The sequence below is a fragment of the Charadrius vociferus genome, unplaced genomic scaffold (genome assembly GCF_000708025.1).
Source record: "Charadrius vociferus isolate BGI_N301 unplaced genomic scaffold, ASM70802v2 scaffold434, whole genome shotgun sequence".
Lineage (NCBI taxonomy): Eukaryota > Metazoa > Chordata > Aves > Charadriiformes > Charadriidae > Charadrius > Charadrius vociferus.
In genome coordinates, this window is record NW_009648154.1 from 531,131 (window position 1) to 550,168 (window position 19,038).

The 19,038-nt window shown below is 40.1% G+C and overlaps 1 protein-coding gene across 1 annotated transcript; it reads right to left on the reverse strand.

Annotated features, from left to right (window-relative positions):
• Positions 1-945: 945 nt before the first annotated feature.
• Positions 946-15,910, reverse strand: STAM2 (signal transducing adaptor molecule (SH3 domain and ITAM motif) 2). The gene is made up of 13 exons (XM_009884026.1): positions 15,828-15,910; positions 12,974-13,049; positions 12,656-12,751; positions 9,703-9,849; positions 7,939-8,008; positions 7,039-7,225; positions 6,086-6,180; positions 5,266-5,348; positions 4,996-5,083; positions 4,125-4,179; positions 3,301-3,454; positions 1,653-1,822; positions 946-1,424 (listed from the first exon to the last, which is right to left on the reverse strand). Exons 1-13 carry the CDS (start codon positions 15,863-15,865, stop codon positions 1,193-1,195), a joined length of 1,491 nt encoding a protein of 496 aa, XP_009882328.1. The 5' UTR covers positions 15,866-15,910; the 3' UTR covers positions 946-1,192.
• Positions 15,911-19,038: the final 3,128 nt, after the last annotated feature.

The following is a 19,038-nucleotide window of genomic DNA, read 5'->3' on the forward strand; positions in this document are numbered from 1 at the left end:
TTCTAAAGACACGTCTGTCATTTTTCGATACGCAACCACTCCTTGTATTAAAGGAGGAGCACAATCCCACTCACAAAGCACGTGTATTCTGCCTATACGGATAGTGCATTAAATACACCTGTTCCAAATGGTTAAAGAGTTTCTCCGACTGTAATTGGTATTTAATTAGACATGGAAATGGTGGCAGAGAAAGGAAATCCAAGAGAGGCAAGAACCCCCTGGTCCCATAAAGATGATTCCTGTTCCACTCAGCTCCCCACTGGAAAGGGAACGAGGCAGATTCTCACAGTCTTAAGCTTCAAACATTCTTGAGCCCCTCCTCTACCACAAGGAACCACAATACTCCTTCACTTCTAAATACATCCAAAAAGGAAAAGAAAAGAGATTCTGTAGAAGTTTCTGGCTCAGCACCTTGTATCCACAGAGTGCCCACACAGTCAGCTGGGAGCAGCCCTTGCCTGCCCTCGCAGAGGAGACTTGTGCTTGCAGTACCACCTCCGCCAAAAGACACGAGCGAGTTCTAGCAAGGCTCCACCTGTTTTCTTCAAGAGAAACACATCAGGACGTCTCTGTGGTTTCCCAAAATCTAACAGGCAGCACTGTACAAATCTCATTTCTCACGTTTCTGTAGGTACGCGGTCCTCACTGTCACAATATCAAATCATTTTCTCTTCCCTCTCTCATCTGCCGAGCTCGTGCAGTTGTTCCAATTGTGCGGTGCACATCATCCTGCACAGCTCACTACAGCAGCGCAGAGAGAAGGTGGTGTCTAAGTCAGCAGAGATTCTGTAAAGCCACTTGGATAGTAAGATACCAGAGGAGGCAAGGCATAACAAGAGCAATGCACGACAATGATTAAGCATCCTCAAGTTTTCAGAAACACCTTTAAAAAAAAAATTATTTTTGGACAGTACTTTAAGTTTCACAAGTGGTGTTTCTTGAAACCACTGAAATAAGGGCTCAAAGTAATCTGAAATTAATTTTAAACCATCAGCTAATCTAGTTCAAGCTATCTTTATGCAAATGCTTAACAATCAGGTCTGATGCGTACTTTTACTTGGCATCACCCTAATGCAGTAAGTTGGGTTATTTAAAAGGAAAATGTATTTTGATATCCGTGACAGGTATTCATAGAAATCATTAGGTCAGGCAACCTTTATTCATTAATTGAGAAATACGAGCTGGTTTGTTTTTAAAGGAGAGGCTGTTGATGGTAATTTGTTTGTTGCTGTAGAACGGAATGAGCAGGAACTGCCATGGGATAACCTGGTCCTTGAGGCAAACTCGACGTGTTGTTCTGGTACGCCGACATATCCACTGACATCCCCATCTGCTGCTGGGTGTAAGCAGCTGCGCTGGCAGCCGACGGAAGGCCAGGGGTCTGGTTCACGTACGTCTGGTTTAACACAGAATCCGGTCCTGGGCTGTAACAAAACAAACCAAATCTAATTCTGACAAGTTCACGTCTATTTATCTCATAAGCAGATTTGCAAATAAGAATATTGCTTAGTCCAAAAGCGATCTGTGTGTTTTCAAAATGATCAAACAGTATCACGTGCCATTGTACATATCCCAAGAACACACAACCTCTAGACAAAGTATTAAGATTACCATCAAGAAGAAAGTGATTTAATAGTTTGCCGAAGCGATACCTTAAATACGCAGCTTGAGCTGGCTGAGTTGCTCCAGAAGAATTCATACTTTGAGGCAGAGACCTCAACTGCCCCATCTGATCCGGTCCGAGACTATAACCTGGGGAAATGGTGACTTGGTGAACACCCTGGATCATGTAGTTTCCACTAGGTGGCTGTACGGGATATGACTGTAAATAATAATAAAAAAAAACATTGTATACCTTTTATTTTCAATTAAGTAGCAGCAAATATGGCACAGAACACCACTACAATGAACAAATATGTTAGGGTTCAAAAGCTGAATGAACATCCCTTGATTTTTCCAACAAGGTTCTAAAACCAAAACATGTAACTTCTCGTAACACGCTTTACATAGGCATCCTTTATTTCATCAGAAACGCACTGTTAACAAGGTCAGTGCTTAATATCTGAAAGAAGTACATGACACAAAAGGTTCAAGACCTCTGGCTCTCCCAGAAACCTTATTTCTTTTACTCTAATTTGCCTCGTCTTTAAGATGTTCATTCCTTACATGCTTTGAGGCACAGACTTGAGCTGGAAGATGGGCACCATACAAGATTTGTTATTTAACACATTTTGGAAATTAAAACACAAGAATATTTTAAGACTATAACACAAAACAAAAGGAAAACCTTTATTCAGGTTTAAGATAATGCAAGTCTTTACCTAAAACTCAGAGAGAAGAGGTTGTATAACATGCTTAGTCTACAGAGGTCTATGCTGCTCGCCGGTTTTGCGCTAAGCTCAGCGTGGTTAGCATTATCTGGTATTTTTCACCACTGGAAGCTGGAAGCATGCATCTTGGAAGAAACAGTAAACTCCAGTTGCCTTTTGGCTTAAATTACTTTTTAACCTCCAAGTATAATGAATTTTCCATCGCTACCAGCAGTTAAGGACATGAAATTACTTTTAACTGACATATTTTCAGATCTAGCAGTTGCTATGGCAACTATTCTTTTCCCACTGAACAATTAACATTAAAGTAAAATTCACTTAAAGTAAAATCACTCATTTGATGCTTTCCCCAAAAAGTATCTTTAAAAAAATATCTCTTTCTCCTCCATTTTTGTTTCCTTAAAACATCAATATGGCACATTAGACATACTGTAAAACAGTTATGAGCAACTACACCCCCTAATACAACATGTTCGTTTCTTAAGAACAAAAAGAGAGCTAAAACCAGACTAGTGTTTCTACATTTAGAAAAAGTACACCGCACTCATGATTAATGCACTAATATTAAAGTTCACTCACATCCCTCCTATTAGATAAGAGGGTAACGTTTTACTTTAAGGCTGAGGACATGACTAACAGCAAGAATATCCACCAAGCTGCTGAAACACACAATTCTAAGGGTAAAAAAATTAATCAGGGAAGGAATCTTTTAGTATTTTCAAAAGAGTATCTTTCTGTTAAGTAGAGCAAAATTAACAACCATACCTTATTGTACAAGCAGGTAACTGCAAATTGAAGCACTCTGTTCTACTGCGTAAACGATATTTTATTCTAAAGGCTATAAAAAGTCACCAGGCAATGTCAGATTGTTCGTAGGCTAGCAAGCAAGCGTACACTTCATTTTTGCTGTCATCTTTTTAAATAGAAATCTATATTAGGAAAGTCTCTATTTCCAGAAAGGGATACTGACCTGCACTGAAACACCAGAAGATGTAGGTGGGTATTGTGCAGGATGGTGGAGTTTTGAGTAGGCTGAATACATCGGTGTTTCATTCATCAGTTTGTTATAGAGCTCCAGAGCTTCTAGAACTTTCACATTCAATTCCGATAATTCCGAATGTTTTCTGTTTCAAAACAAATATATGCAAACACTGTTTCTCTAACAACTCGTGTTAGATGGTAAAAGAGCAGTTCATTAAGCAGTTCTGAATATGCAAGAAAAAAAATACACCTTAAAACGAGGATGGTCAATTTCTTACACATTTATATTCTAAAATTGCCATTCTGTTTCTTACACCCCTCTGTTTCTTACACCAACGGGACCGGAAGGAGAGTCCAAGTGGTGAACAACTATTCTTCCCTAGCTGCAACAAGGTAAGCAACTCCACAGGTGTTAGTTTTCTTTGCACCTTCAAACGTCCCTAGAAGTCTCAGGGGGAAGAGGTGAAGAGAGCGCTGAAGAGATTTTTCCTGTCATGGAGGACAGAGAGCAGCAGAGTGAAAATACCAAGCTCTAGACAGAGCGCAAAGGCTACAGCCAAAAAGCGCTAATATCAAATGCACCCAGTAACCTATGCAGTGCGTTCTGGAGAGCAGCAATCAAATCTTAGTACACACACTGGGACCTCGGTACCTAAGTGTTAAAAAATAAAGGTAGAATTGTCAAAATTTCTCTCTCGCAAGATTTTCTAGCTTGGGAAATGAAAGAGAAAGAACCAAAAAAAATAGTTAAATACAACTGCACAGTTTAAAGTAAATCATAATAAATAATGCAGAAGCTCCGTTATGGCTCACCTATCTATCTCTTCTAGTTTTTCATCTATCATTGGACCCATCTGTTGACAAATATCTGTGAAGACAAAAGTGTCAAGCTAGTTAATATCTTGCACAATTAAAAGTTTAAATGCAGCCAAAAAATACTTTATCCAAGTACGCTACAATAGCACACAGAACTGGAGAGCGCACCGAGTTATCATGTGCGTCCCATTCCTCCAACCCGAAGAGACAGGAAAAATACTTTGGTTGTTCTGCTTTGTCATCCTCTCCCCTCTTTCCTTCTACCCTCTCAAACAAAAGACTACCGATAAAAAGATGGAAAGTTTGGTGTTTCTGCTTGCACTGTGCAACACCTATAACTGTCATCTCCTACCGGAATATCCAACCTAGACTGCCTAGGAATCTATCTACGTCTGTTGTACTGCACAGGTTCCTTTACCTTCCCTTTCCCCCCCCCAGGAACTCTGCTTTTTTAATGTACGCTCAATTGTTCTTACACACCTTGAACTAATTGGCTCTTAAGTGAACTGAATTTCCCCTCCCCTCCTAGCCAGCAGTACTTTGAGAAATTTTGACACAAAATTAATCGCTTATTTCAAGCAGAGTCTTTATGTGCGGATGGATCTTGCAAAGATGAGGCATTGTATGCTAGCTGCAAGTTATGCAAAGTACTCTGCTAAACATGGAGTTGGCTTGGCAACTATTAGAAAATTTAGAGTTATACGTACAGCCCCACACTCCCACTGTGAAATAAGCTATTCTACAGCACACTATTAGTACAGACCACGGTTCTCTAAGCTTAAAATAAATGCAACAGAATTACCAGCTCAATCCACAACAGGTAATTGCGACAAGAAATACAAAAACTGACTAACAGTGCTCAAAGTACCTTCTGAGTCTAGAAGATCTGGAGAATCAAGCTTTAAATCTGTAGGATCTATACTCTGAAGTACCTGCAGAGTTTTATCCATTTTATCCTGAAAGGTGAAGAGAGGATTAAGAACAACTATTTTTGAAGCATGGCAGAGACTGTTTTAATTTTCAAATGAGAAAAAAGTTCTTTATAGAAAAACAACTATCTGCTAACATTCAGTAACAAAAGAATGTTGCAACCAATGTAAAATTTCAGCAATTTTTTACATTGAAAGTGACTGCATACCTCATCTATATAAACCGGCTCAGGTTCTGCTTTCTTAATTTCTTCTGTAGTATCCTCAGGAACAGAATTTTGATCCACAGTTGCTGAAAGAACAAACATTAGTTTCTTTTCTGCAGCTGTGTTTCTACGCTAACTTAAAATACACTTTTTCTCCTTGCTTGCCACCAGACCTTTAAATGAGAGAGAAATTTGAATAAGTACTTTAAGCAGCGACGCACCTAGCTGCTGGAGAAGGGAAAATGGGTTTGCCTAGAAAACGTTCTGCCAAGCTGCTTCCTTCGGGCTGTTAGCCCGACTATGAACCTAGGCCCAGCAAGGGAAAGACTCTTGAGTCATACTAGCATCTAAAACCACCTCCAACACACGTACAGTTACTTTAAGCCAAGTCGTAAGTGTTAACATTTATTTTGGTATCATGAGCACGAATAAAGCGAACAGTGTGACACTTACAAACCACTGACACGGGTATGAGTGTTATTCTACACTAGGTATGATGTCTGAGAAGAGACTTTGACATTTTAAATGGCAAGTTACTGGATTCATATGTAATATGTTACCGCCAAAGAATTATGTTAAATTGAACCGAATTTCTGTAACAGGAAACAGGTAACACCTCAGAAGAGAATCAGAAGATAGAAATCGTTGAAGTGAGCTACACCGGTGGCATATGCTTGCCTGTTTGAAACAAGGGCAGGATTTCTCTTTCAATTGTTTCCTTGGGCTGATTTCAGGAAATTATTTTGCTGATGGGCTAACTAGTAGTTTCCCCCATAAGCCCACCTTTCTAAAATAACCTGCCAGCTTTCAGCAGCTAACTTACCTGCCTCAGGTTCCACATTTAAGTCAGAAGTCACAAAATTAGACGGAAACAGTCCTACTCCTCTATGATTTTCACCCTTCCACCAATTGGTGTCACTGGGGAAATAAAGATGTATTACAAAACTCTGAACATTAACGCTAGTGTCAGCAATGTATTTTGGACTTTTGACAGAAAACTTGTGACATCTAATACGTTTCCCTGTGTATCCAATAACAAAGGCAAAGGAGAACATTTGCAGAGATCAGCAGCAAAGCCAAAGGAGCTGTTAAAGGGCAGAGGGGTGAGGAGGAGAAGAGGAGGGATCAGGGAAAGTAAAATCATTCCATAGCAATCACTCAAAATTTAACACAACTCTTCAATTCATTAGATTGATTAGATGATAGCCCATTATAGCTTCACCTAAAAGTTTACAAGACGTACACAAGCGGGGACTAACATTAGAAATATAATTGACCTGTCACAGTCTATTAAATTAGAACAGCGTTAGCAGGGAAGAAGTTGTGCTTCTTAGCTATCATTGGGGCAACGGTGATAACAACAACAATTATCTTAAGTATTTTTTCTTCAGTTTTATTCTTAGCAAATGTGATGCTTGATAGCCAGAGATTTAACAATTTCTGGAAGTAGCTGAAATTTAGAACTGTAATGTGTATGTATATTCTTACGACATATGTTATAACCAGCTAACATTTATCTTGAAAACTACAAACAAATCGGACCTACACCCCCCCATGAAATACCCAACATAATACAGTGAGGTTCTCCCTGCACCAAAAATGACTGAGGTCAAAAACTTGGGATATGGAAAGAACAGTGGAAGATAAAGGGATTTGAGGGAGGCCAGAGTGACAATATACATTTCTGTGAGGAAAAGCAGCATCAGAGGAAAAAATTGCTATCCTAAGAAAACAATAGTTCTGGAATAAAGGCACCTTCGTTGGAGCATATTATACCTGTCATCCAAAACAAAAATAATTTCTCCACTTTTAAAGGTGAGCTCATTGTCCTCGACAGCTTCAAAGTCATACAGAGCTCGCACCTTCCTCGAGTTCTGAGTGTTTTGCTGAATTTCTGCAGATGGGTACAAGGATTTAGTTTCCATTTGTTGCTGTTTCTGCTCTTGCAAAGACAATTCGATAGCTACAGTTAGGGAAGGGGGAAAAAAATAAGAAAAGGTTTTTATATTTTATCCCTGTATACAAAGGCAGTTTGCTTTCCTAATAAAAAAAAGAAAAGTATTTATTGCTATATTATAAATATGGTCCCTATCTGCTTCGCTAATATTTTACATTTAAAATCTTTGCTCCAAACTACTAGCTGTATTTCCCATTTCAACAGCTTTACTCTGCCCTGCAACCGGATTAAAAGTCAAGACATGATCACACACGAGTTATGAAACATTTAAAAAACCCTCTGCTTTTCATGGTACAGGCCACTACTTGAAGCAGTGCACATACTGCTAATGTCAGTAGTATCGTTAGCACGATCAGAAATACTGATAAATTTTTCACTATGACATCTGAACAACAGTAACTATACCCAAGAAAGAGGAGAAAGAATAACGAAGGCTAAAATAAAACATGTGAGTGCAGAAGGGAAAAGACCAAGCTCTCTGGAGAGAAAACAGTCACAAAACAACGTTAATGGCTATGTGATGGGGAAGAATACATCTTACCCCAAATCCTCATCCATGTAGAAAACACCTTGAATGACACAGTATGCTAATTCCCAACCTGCTGTGCCCTTGCTTTCCATTTCATGCAGCAGAAGAGAGTACAACTTCCTATTTCCGTGCATTTTAACAAAACTTCTAGAGCACAAAATCTAACCCAAGCCTGTGACTAGCAATTTACCTTTAGCTATATCTTCATCTTCTTTGTTTTTACTTAATGATGAACCATTCTTAGCAGCATTTGTGGCAGCCTGCAAATGTATTAACAACACAGTAAGTTAAAGTTATAAAGGAAAAAGAAAACTCTGTAATTATATACTTAAAAAAATTAGTAGTAAGTTGTTCCTGGTGAGCTGCCCTACTATAGCATTTCATTGCTAAATCAAGACGACCTTCTAGAAGAAAAAGATACTACTCTTCAGAATCTCAGCCGGTTTCTATTTTGTTTTCAGCAAGGAACAAAGTAAAATAAATAATCAGATCTAACTGAAATAACTGATCTAATTTAAAACATTATTTTGCTCTCGTTTAATAAAGTGAGACTACTCGTTTAAATGACTGCTCTTTCCACCTCTGTCCTCCAGTCCTCCACCCCTCCCTTCAAAAGGGAAGAAAAGCTCTTTGGAGTCCTACGTCTGCGAAGACCCAAGTTATTAAGCAGCAGCTGGACTTGCTGAAAAGGGAGAGATCTCTCTGTATCAGAGTAAAAAGCCACCCTCCATCTCTGCTGGCGGGACCACGGGAAGGAAGAGCAAACCTACATCAAGTTGGGAGCTGCTGACTTAAATAACACAAGTCTCCACAACAGCATTGTGAAACAGTTCTTACAGTTTTCATTCCGACAAGGAAGTCTTCCTGCACACACAAGGAATGAAGAATCTAGTTTCAGACACTAGCCGTGTCTAGAACTTATCAACAGTCCTTGAAACAACGCTGTACAAGGGTACCAAATAACGAGAACCTCAGCTTTGCTTGTTTGAAGTGAAGTGCATGAGGTAAAAACATCAAGATGTCATTTTATATGTATTTGTAGGAAAGGAAGCATAATTGGTTGCCAGTACTCTAGATCTTCCATGTTTCTGCCATATGTTTTAACACATATCCTAGATTTAGAAGTGAAAACATCTTTGTGGGGGAAGGAAAGATTGTAAAAGTAAAAAACCCCTCCATGTTTAATACAGAGAAAAGTAAACTTCATGTAAGGAATACGTAATAGAAGCTGCAGTTCTAATTTTGAGGACTGATCTTCACCTGACTCATAATTAACATGAAAATAATTAGAAGCATCAATAATAAAGCATAGAAAAAAAAAAAATCACCTGTCATCACATCTGCCAGCTAGGGGATTAGGCATAATACACCACCAGAAGTAAAACACAAAGGGTGAGGTCAGGGATTGAAGCACCCCACCTACTGCAGAGCCAGGACAAATCCTGACACGGACAGGTAACAGCACGAACAAGAAATAGGGACTGGGAAAAGGAATGCATTGCACAGATCATCTTCAAAAATGTCTCAATTCCAGATACTGCCCTTTGTTATGTGAGACTGTGAAGAAACACGAAGGTATGTGCTCCAAGTCAGCAATTAGAACCGTGAAACACCAAGTACAAAGTGTGGGTGTAGAATTGCTTTGATTTAAGGCGGTGACAGCTCAATGAAGCTCTAAAAATGATCAGAAGAAAAGAAGGATCTAAAATGAAACAACCCATAAGGGCATAATGAAATAGCCTTTAGTCTGTTCTTATTTGTCTTAGAAAGGCAAGGACAGAAAAGTAGAATGAACAGAAGTGAACCTCAGCATATGGAGGCAACCAAACGAGAACAAGGACCACACCCTCCTCTGATCGAAAGCAAGAAAGATTTAATTTGGACAGCTTTTCAGTTTGTTCGCTGCCAGGAACAGTCAACCTAACAGTATCATGTATCCCAAATCAGCTTTTACCTGTGATGCAGCTGCAGGAAAAGTTACACCTTCTTCTTTTAAAGATTTAATAGTTGCAGATATTAAGCTACACTGCGGGTCTTTCTGAAATTCTTCCGACCACTCCACCATTAGAGTTTTTAGTTTTTCACAAACTTTTGGATGAGCCTAGAAGACAAAATTGCATAGAAAGGGATGCTTTTACCTCAAAAGGAGTAGAAACAGTTGTTCCCTCTCAGTAAAACTTTGTTACCAAAACTATTTTACTATAAATATCCTTAATATTTAATAATTGTCTTGATTAAGAAAATTTGGAAAAGACAGCCCAGAATATATTGTCTTTTATACAATGATTCTGATATCACGGATAGCACGCTTAGCTTCTGGAGCATCACCCTTTCGTCGGGAAGCAGGCATAGCCCTTTCCAACACCATTACTCCACTGCAGCAACAGACTGCAGGTAGTTCAGATTTCCCTGATTCTACCAAACAACTGGTTATTTTAAATCAGGGCTCCTTCAACCCTTACAGCAATCCTCCGAGGCAGATTCCCTCGCACAGCCAAAGCTTAGATCTTGCAGGCAGCCCACCTACCTATACTGCTGTTATTTTAGTGAAGTCCGTTTTAGGGGGTTAAGGAACGGTTAAGGAAAAAAGACTGACAAACTTTGACTTTTGAGATGTCTCCACCTCAACAGTTTTGGAGAGATTCAGGCCATCTACTACACTTACCCCAACTCTTCTGCACCTCTACATTAGTTACCCTCCATTTTACCACAATTTTCTCTTCATTAGTTCTAATTTGTATTGTTATTCCCCTCCCATCCACGTAAGTTGGTCTAATAGAAGACGCTGTCTTTCCCTACAAGACAATAGCCCTTCACTACCTTTTATGAGCTCTGCTGTCTTCTTCTCAGATGCCAGAACACACTTCTCCCTGTTCACTTCTCAAAAACCGATCTCTGTACCATCTCTGCATACACATACATATATACACGTCTCCTTGGTTCAGATTCTCTCACAAAAAGGAATTACGCAATATGTACAGTGTCACCCAGCTCGTGGGACCGTTTATACTATTAGCTCCCAAATTAGGACCTGGGGTGCAGGGACACAGTCTGGTAAAGGACGACATTTTCTTGCAATGGGGGCAAACCAAGATCAAGTTCATGCTCTGCCTCCCACATTCTTCTCTAGCCTCTTGCACAGAAGAGCCTCTACAGCTCCCCTTCCTCCACCCTCATCCACAGGATTTACGGCTACTCTAGATCTACGTAGGACCGCTGATTTCACTCAACACTGCAAATTTTATGTGCCAACAACCTCACCCAAAGTGATAATCCACTTTCAGAAAAGCATCACTCTACTGTATGGTTGAAGAATACCCTTCAGAGTATACCTCAGTCACATTAAACATCAGCTGCTGTTACTCTTGCAATACCCTTAAAAAGATTATTGGAGCAAAAAAGAACAACGCTTCAATAGAGCAGCTAATACATGCTGCAATACCCTTAAAAAGATTACTGGAGCAAAAAAGAACGCTTCAATAGAGCAGCTAATACATGGGAAGGTCATGCCAACGCTATGAGGGTAAAACATGGACCAAAGCACTTCAGACTCCATACGCTTTCCGGTTTTGTTGACAGTTGATGAAGAGACTACAGTTTGAACCCAAAGGATCCTAACTAGTGTCCGGTTACCTGCTGGGGAGTAAGGGTTCTGGGGCTGCTGGGCTCACCCACATCTGCTGCGTTTGGCTTGCCTGGGTAAGAGCCTGGGGCTGCACAACTGCAGCGCGCGGCCAACATCTCTCGTTTGAGTGCAGTTCAGATCACACTGGAAGCCTGTGCCTCACACGTAAACATATGCTGAACAGCAAGAACGTTGACAAGTTCGGGCTCATGCATTTAACCGAAAGAAGAGATGTAGCTTGACAGGCTCAGCGTCAGCACAAAGACATTTGTTACACTTGTCTGAACTAACTTTCTTTTGGAGAAAAGGGAGAAAGTACAATTTTATCAGCCCTCCAAAGGTTATTCCTCCAAGTGGGCCAGGGATGGGGGTAAAATACAAGTATGTCCCAACAACAAAATAAAATATGCTCCAGCAGACCATTCTTCAGTGGGATTAAAGGCTTGTTTTTACATCCACGAGTGCTGTCAGACCATGAAGGTCAATGTTCTATTTCAGAATGGACCATGGCTAATGAGAACAAAGGGGAGGACTTTAAGACCTATTTTTCCACACAAAGCGAGAAACAGAAGAGCTGTGAACTCATTTTGCTTCCCAGCAATTTTATTAGTTTCCTTAATTGCTTTGCTCCACCTCTGATGATTCCAGGCCTCCCATATATTTGGAGACTAACTTCTTTTTAACACATTAGCCATTTTTGTCTTCAACTGGAGCAGTAATTAGGGGAAAGCTGTTGCTGCTTATTCAATTCATTACAACCAGATTTAGATCCCATCGCTGCTTGATCCTGACCACTAAGGTCTTCCTTCCTTGGTTACCTCCTCATTCGGCATTCTGAGAGCGTCTAGAAACTAATAAAGTTGTCTGAAGACTTCATCCTTTTCCTTGTAAAAACATAGTTTAACTTTCTCACCATTTTCCCTTTGCACTTCAGCCCATGAATTTCATTCAAGCCAAATAAAAACTCTCTTCAAGAAAAGCTGCCTTCACCATTATCAAATTAATTGAGCTTAGGAAGAGTCACAGATTTTAATTAAAATTGCTCATGTAATTTTGTAAAAATTTGGAGTAGGTATTATCAGCCTGTCACTCTGTTAATACATTGTATTTTCATAGTAAAAATCAAAGTACCCAAACAGCCAGCAGTATCTGCAATTGCACCCAAACTAGAAAATGCGTATTAACTAGAACATCAGTTGTGCCAATTCTTTGCTATGTTGAGACAAGGCAAAGAAGTTACCAAAATAATCCTCCCCCGGTACTTAAGGTTATAAAAAATTACCTTATTTATTATACTTCGAGCTTCACTAGCAAAATCACGAGAACATACTTCTAAGTGAAATATTTTTCCACAGTTTGATACACAGGCTCCTAAAAGCTGACAACAGAAATACAATTGTGAAAATGTATGACAACAATGAAAATAATCCAATATAAAAGCATCCATAAAGAGTTAAATTTAATCCTCTGTTCAGCATGCACACTCTCACTGACTTCTGCTGAAGATATATAAAGGTATTAATTGATCAGTACACATTTGTAACAGCTGCATTACATAAAAGAATAGACAGTTTATTGAAAATAGTGGTAGTTTACTCACTGTAAGCGCTTGTAAAGCCACATGGGGAACTTTATGGTTTACTCTCTTCATGATGGCTTTAAGGCAATCCTTTGCTCTGAAAAAGAAACAAAGAAACTATTAGGGATAAATGTGACTGACATGATCTGCAGAATGAATGATACCAGATACTCAAGCTGGGTAAGCAAACAAAACTGGGTCGATGGAAAAAAAGTAACCTAACCTAAACTTTTCCCAGAGCTACTCTGGAAAAAATATTTAACAGCTTGTTTGTTCTTAGATGTGTATTGGATTGGAACAGACTCCATTTTTACACTGGCATTTTGTATTAATTTCCATAAAACTGCTGACAGGTCATAAAAGGAGCAATTGCCATTGAGTCAAGCAACTTGATTTGAAATAGACAATGAAAGAAATGTCTACAGAAAAAGAATGAGGAGCAGTGATGATTAAATAAATGGTTATTTTACTGGCTACTGTAAAGGGTCTCTATGGATTTAATTTAAAAACCCTGCTCACAGGTTGTCAGCTCTTGGATCCCGTTTTCAAGACACTAAGGACACAAAGATTTTATAATTTGTTTCAGCAAAATCTGAGATAAGTATAGAATAATGATTAGCACTCTCAATGTTACTCTACTAAGGAGTTTTATGCTTAAAATGAGCATTAACAGCATGCACCAGCTACATGGGCTTAGGCATATGTAAAGCTCCATTATCACTCTTATTTTGAACCCCCTAAAAACATGAAATCTCTACGTAAAGAGCCGATGCAGTATCTTTACAACTAATATCACGTGCAGTACGCTTGAGTTGCTGTATTACCAAAGCACAGAAATGTCTTCGCAAGGCTGCGTTTCTCCACGTCGCCCAGCGATCGCTTCACGCGAGCACAAGTGAAAGTCACTGATGAAAGTACTAGACCCAACACCTACCGTCCCTTCCTATGGCAATGCAGTCCCCTTCCCTTCCCGAGGCTTCAGCAGCCATGCATTGCCCAGATGAAGGAACTGATCTGGCTGAGCAGGTTAGTCTTCAGCCAGATCACTGCCAAGATCAGATTCACCAGGAATCCACCGCACAAGGGGTTAGAGGAAATATCTGACAACCCTCTTCAATGCAAATTCTCTCTCCTGACAATTTAACGTCGTCATGGAATTGCAACCTTGGGCAAAGCTTAAAAAAAAGCCTGTGCAGAAAGGAAACCAAAACTGTTTCACTGTTAATTTGAAAAACAATGTTTGTTGCAAGGTTTCGTTTTGTTTCAAAAGACGTCTGTTGCAATGTATTGAGTGTACAGTAGTGAGAAAGATTTTATGCCACTATATTAAACAAGGTAATAAACTGCATCTAATATTCTCATTTTGGTTTAGAGCACTATTCTGGTTTTGAAACGAATTTTCTAATCATTCCCATATGTTGCACATTTAGTTCACAGTGGAGTTTTGTGCACGCAAATTCATTTCCTTTTGGAAGAAATCTAAGTCAGAAGCTCCTCTGTGCACACCAAATGCGCTCCAACCTCTCCAGGAGCTGTCAGAGGCGGAGCCAGCGACAGGATCTGCAGACAAATTTGCGCCGATGCTGGTGTGGATATTAAGTTTAGGAGAAGAGATTAAACCTGTTGTGAAGCGGGGAAAAAATCCCAAACACCCTGAGCTGCAAACTGAACGGATGCAGTGGCTTCAGTACCCACCGCTCCGGTTTACCACTCCGGCCCTATCGTGCCGAGTTAGCCGGTGAGGTACACCTAGCAAGAGAAGTAGGAGTTTAGTCCTAACATTGAGTATGTTTGGTCACAGTTAATACACAAACAAGCCAACAAAGTCAACATACTTGTTAAGCTATATATATATTTAAGGGTAAGCAACAATATTTATTATTTTCAGAAGATGGGTCCTAGTGAAGGGTGGGAGGGAAGAAAACTACACAAAACTGAACTAAAATATGCAAGCAACAGTGGCAGTTAAAATTCAGAATGTAGGATTTTATTGTATGTACAAAAATATATGTTAAGATTCTACTTTTTTTTTTTTTTGACAATCTTCTCTTCCCTAAAACAAGTGGATTTAAAACAGTCCCCTGTACAAAAAAAAACCAAAACCAAACCCAAACCAAAAAAACCCCCAACAAACGATTTTTAAGAAAGGACTCAAAGGACATTCTACACTTTTTAGTTCCCTTCAGGACTAAAGATTCCCAGATTGAATAGTATAGTAATCTTAAACATTACTTATAACTGACAAAAATTCCAAGATCTCTTAAGAATTCAGCCTACGCACTAATTCAGGTTTACTTCAAAACTTAAAACATCACTCAAAAAGATTACCTTAAAATTCAGCAAATACTTTTGGCCATTATAGGGTCACTGAACTACCACTTATGTTTCAGTGTTACGACTCAGGCTAAACAAATTGATCTGTTTTGATCCCAAATTTTTCCCCTTTTCTCCTCCATCAGTCCCATTGTTCCTAACGAATAAACAGACACATTTCTCATCATAAACCGCTAACTGCCCCAGCTAGACAATTTTCTGCAAAGAAACTAGTTCACTTTTTCCTGCTGGCACACTTGCTTCTCCAAATTCACGCAAGATCATTAAATATGAACAACTTGGTCTACTGTGCAAAACTCCATAAAAATTGGAATGCAGTCAGCATATACAAATTGCTCTACTAGAAATCCTGTTGGAACATTTCTTTCAAAGAGTTTTAAAGCCAACTACATATATTTGTAGAGCTCGCAGAAGTGTCAGATTGGTAGCACTTTTTGCAGAGCTGACTACGCTGAGCATTTTGAGACGCGTTCTCTCTGAAACAGTATTCTTCCTCACATGAACATGAAATTAGATGTTGTAATGCTGAGATACAGCTTACCCGTTAGGAGTACTTCCAACTTTGTCACATATATCCATAATAAGCCCCCAGTCCTCGCTGGTGTTATATTCATTTGTAGCCTTTTCTATAAAGAAAAACAAGATTGATTAGGTGTAATAGCCTATTAAGTCCAGATTCTAGTCAACAAACACCGTCTCAGTCACATACAAAAAAAGACTCCACGTACAAAATACTGAGCAGCAGTGTCTTCTACAGATGAGCACTAATTCTTGCTATCTTGTAGAGCGTTATGTACCAGTTTTCATATGGGAAGAACAGCACTGGACTAACAGATGTGATAAGTATTTAAAAGAGCCAAAAATAGAAACAACTCTTGAAGCGTAATGTTGTAAATGATGAAAAAGAAATGGCTTCTGTCCAGTTTGTTCAGTTACTCCAGGTTTAAGTCACAGCCCTAGTTTAGATTTGCTCAAGGACTTGCGTGCCATTAAATATTTCACATGGATGTTCCAAGAAAAAAAAAAAAGTCTTTAGGACTCTAAAGGAAAACCATCTCTTCATTCAACACACTTTTTAAAATATTTTTCTCTGCTAGATTTTTCAGGAAATCTAAACACCACAGCAAGCGTTGGAAAAAAATAAATGGCATGGAAGAATGAAGAAAGAACACAGAAGCGGCCAAGGAAAACCAGACTGCTCTATCAAAAGAATGTATTCCGAATTAATATCTGCAGCATATCATTCTAAACATTAAGCCTTATCAGTTAATATATTTGTGCTTTCCTTTTAAGTTTTTATTAGAGCCATGTTATTTTACTCACATATAAATATTGCGGTTCTATTAAAATAGCTTATAAGCAGTAAATTAAATATTTTTATACATCGCATTTTCTGCCTTCGGATTTAATTTTAACCTGACAATTTAATATTTTAACTAAATTCAAAGATAAGTGCTTTTAGATTTTTATGTTGCATATAAACCCCAGCAAAATGTACTTCATAATCATGGCAATATCATAATCAGTACTTCTACAGAATTTTACTTTGCCACTAAATCCCTTTGGGACTGAGTGTTTTAAAGACTACTTAGCAGACCGAAGCAGAACAGAACGGTCACTCACTACCAATGTGATGGTGTTCTGCGAGAGCAGCTGTTCCAAAATTACAAGGTTTGCTGACAGCAATACTACAGCAGGATAAACCCCATTTCATGTGTGCAATTAAGCATCTTCTCTGATAATTGGCTTCACTATTTAGTTTTGCAGTCCAAAGTTGCAGCAATACTCGGGCTACCTCAGCAGAACGGCTTCCACAAAGAAAACGCAAGCGTAGCAGCCATCGGTGCCTCTACAGACCTTTTGTTACAGATGGAAAATCAGACCAAAAAGGAGGAATAGAAATTTGCAATTTTGGCCAGAGGTTATCCTCACAAGCTAGACTAACTACTTAGAGGAAGCAAATATTGCACTGAAAGCATGTTCCTACAGCAAAAACCTTCTTAAAACTTACCCAGAAAGGACATAACTGTAAAATTTTATTTTAAGTGCATCAATATTTTTAGGATACTAACACAACATTCATTGTTTGTCCTTGAAAATAAATGAGCATCTGCAATTTCAAACACTTTAACATTCAATTTATTAAAAAAAAAAAGATCAAACTGAAACAACCCCCATATGCACATTTTCTGGATACGTGAACCGTAAGTACTGAACAACCACAAAAGAACAGCATAGTGCAATGTTTGGTGACAGAACTTCAGCCTGGTGTTTCCTATGAAGTTCTGCCAGCTAAAACTGCTTTTTAAAAGTGTCGCCTTGCACGTCTCCATCCCCAGCGGTGTGAATCCCCCCATCAAAACTTGTCAGTCAAATTAATCCGTGTCATCAAGTGACAGCAGGCATCAGCTGTGCACACAAAGCCAGCCCTCCAATGACAAATAGCACCAATGCCTATAAAACAGACTGAGCACATTATTTAATGGCACTGCCTGGTGTCACCCTGAGCTGAAACTTGCCTCCCCTCTGAAATTCCTGCCATAGTTTAGAGATGCCTCTTTCCGCGAGTCCCCCTCTTCCACAGGCAGAGAGGGAGCAGCTAACAGTAAGCAGTAAGAAATGGTGGTAGGTCAACAAAAAGGCATGGAAGCCAAGAAAAATTGAAGTTGTGTTTCACGCCGAGGTCTCCAGAACCGTAAAATGCCACAGTGACCAACGCTGCACCTGGGCTCTTCCCAGTCTCAGCAATGCCCACTGACTCCGGAGGGTGCAAGCTCAGCTGAGACACCAGAGTGCGAAGTGATGAACAAAGCTTACACGTATGAGAAGGGATGCCATCCAGAGGGACCTGGACAGGCTGGAGAGGTGGGCTCATGCCAACCTCAGGCAGTTCAACCAGGCCAAGTGCAAGGTCCTACAGCTGGGTTGGGGCAATCCCAAGCACAAATCCAGGCTGGGTGGGGAATGGCTGGAGAGCAGCCCTGAGGAGAAGGACTTGGGGATGCTGATTGACAAGAAGCTCAGCATGAGCCGGCAATGCACAGTCACAGCCCAGAAAGCCAACCGTATCCTGGGCTGCACCAGAAGAAGTGTGGCCAGCAGGGCGAGGGAGGGGATTCTGCCCCTCTGCTCTGAGAAGACCCCACCTGGAGTGCTGCCTCCAGCTCTGGAGTCCCCAACATAGGAAAGACACGGACCTGTTGGAGCGGGGCCAGAGGAGGGCGATAAAGATGATCAGAGGGTTGGAGCACCTCTCTTATGAGGACAGGCTGAGAGAGTCGGGGGTTGTTCAGCCTGGAGAAGAGAAGGTGCTGGGGAGACTTTATAGCGGCCTTCCAGTACCTAAAGTGGGCCTACAGGAGAAAAAAAAATAACTTTGAGGGTGGTGATCCCCTGGGGCAGGTTGCCCCGAGAAGCTGTGGCTGCCCCATCCCTGGAGGTGTTCAAGGCCAGGTTGGACGGGGCTTGGAGCAACCTGGGCTGGTGGGGGGTGTCCCTGCCCAGGGCAGGGGGGTGGAATGAGATGATCTTCAAGGTCCCTTCCAACCCAAACCATTTTATGATTCTATGACAATACCTATCTGGAGCCTTGCTTCACTGCTTGTGCCCACCCTTATCAAAGCACTCCAGCATCTCAGCTGACCTTGCAGCCTCTGATGGGTGGTACCCATATCTCAGACAGGTATTGTCATACGTATTAGCTTTGTTTATCGTTTCATACGCTCCAAAACCCCAAACCCAAACCTCCAAAC

Bases quoted from the DNA above. Each gene is read 5' to 3' on its own strand.
- STAM2 (XM_009884026.1), bottom strand. From the start codon at position 15,865: ATGGATATATGTGACAAAGTTGGAAGTACTCCTAACGG. The intron at 3,455-4,124 runs GTGAGCCATAAC...GTTTTGAAACAG, and splicing joins AAACTAGAAGAGATAGATAG to AAAACATTCGGAATTATCGG. The intron at 1,425-1,652 runs GTATCGCTTCGG...GTTTTGTTACAG, and splicing joins GCTCAAGCTGCGTATTTAAG to CCCAGGACCGGATTCTGTGT.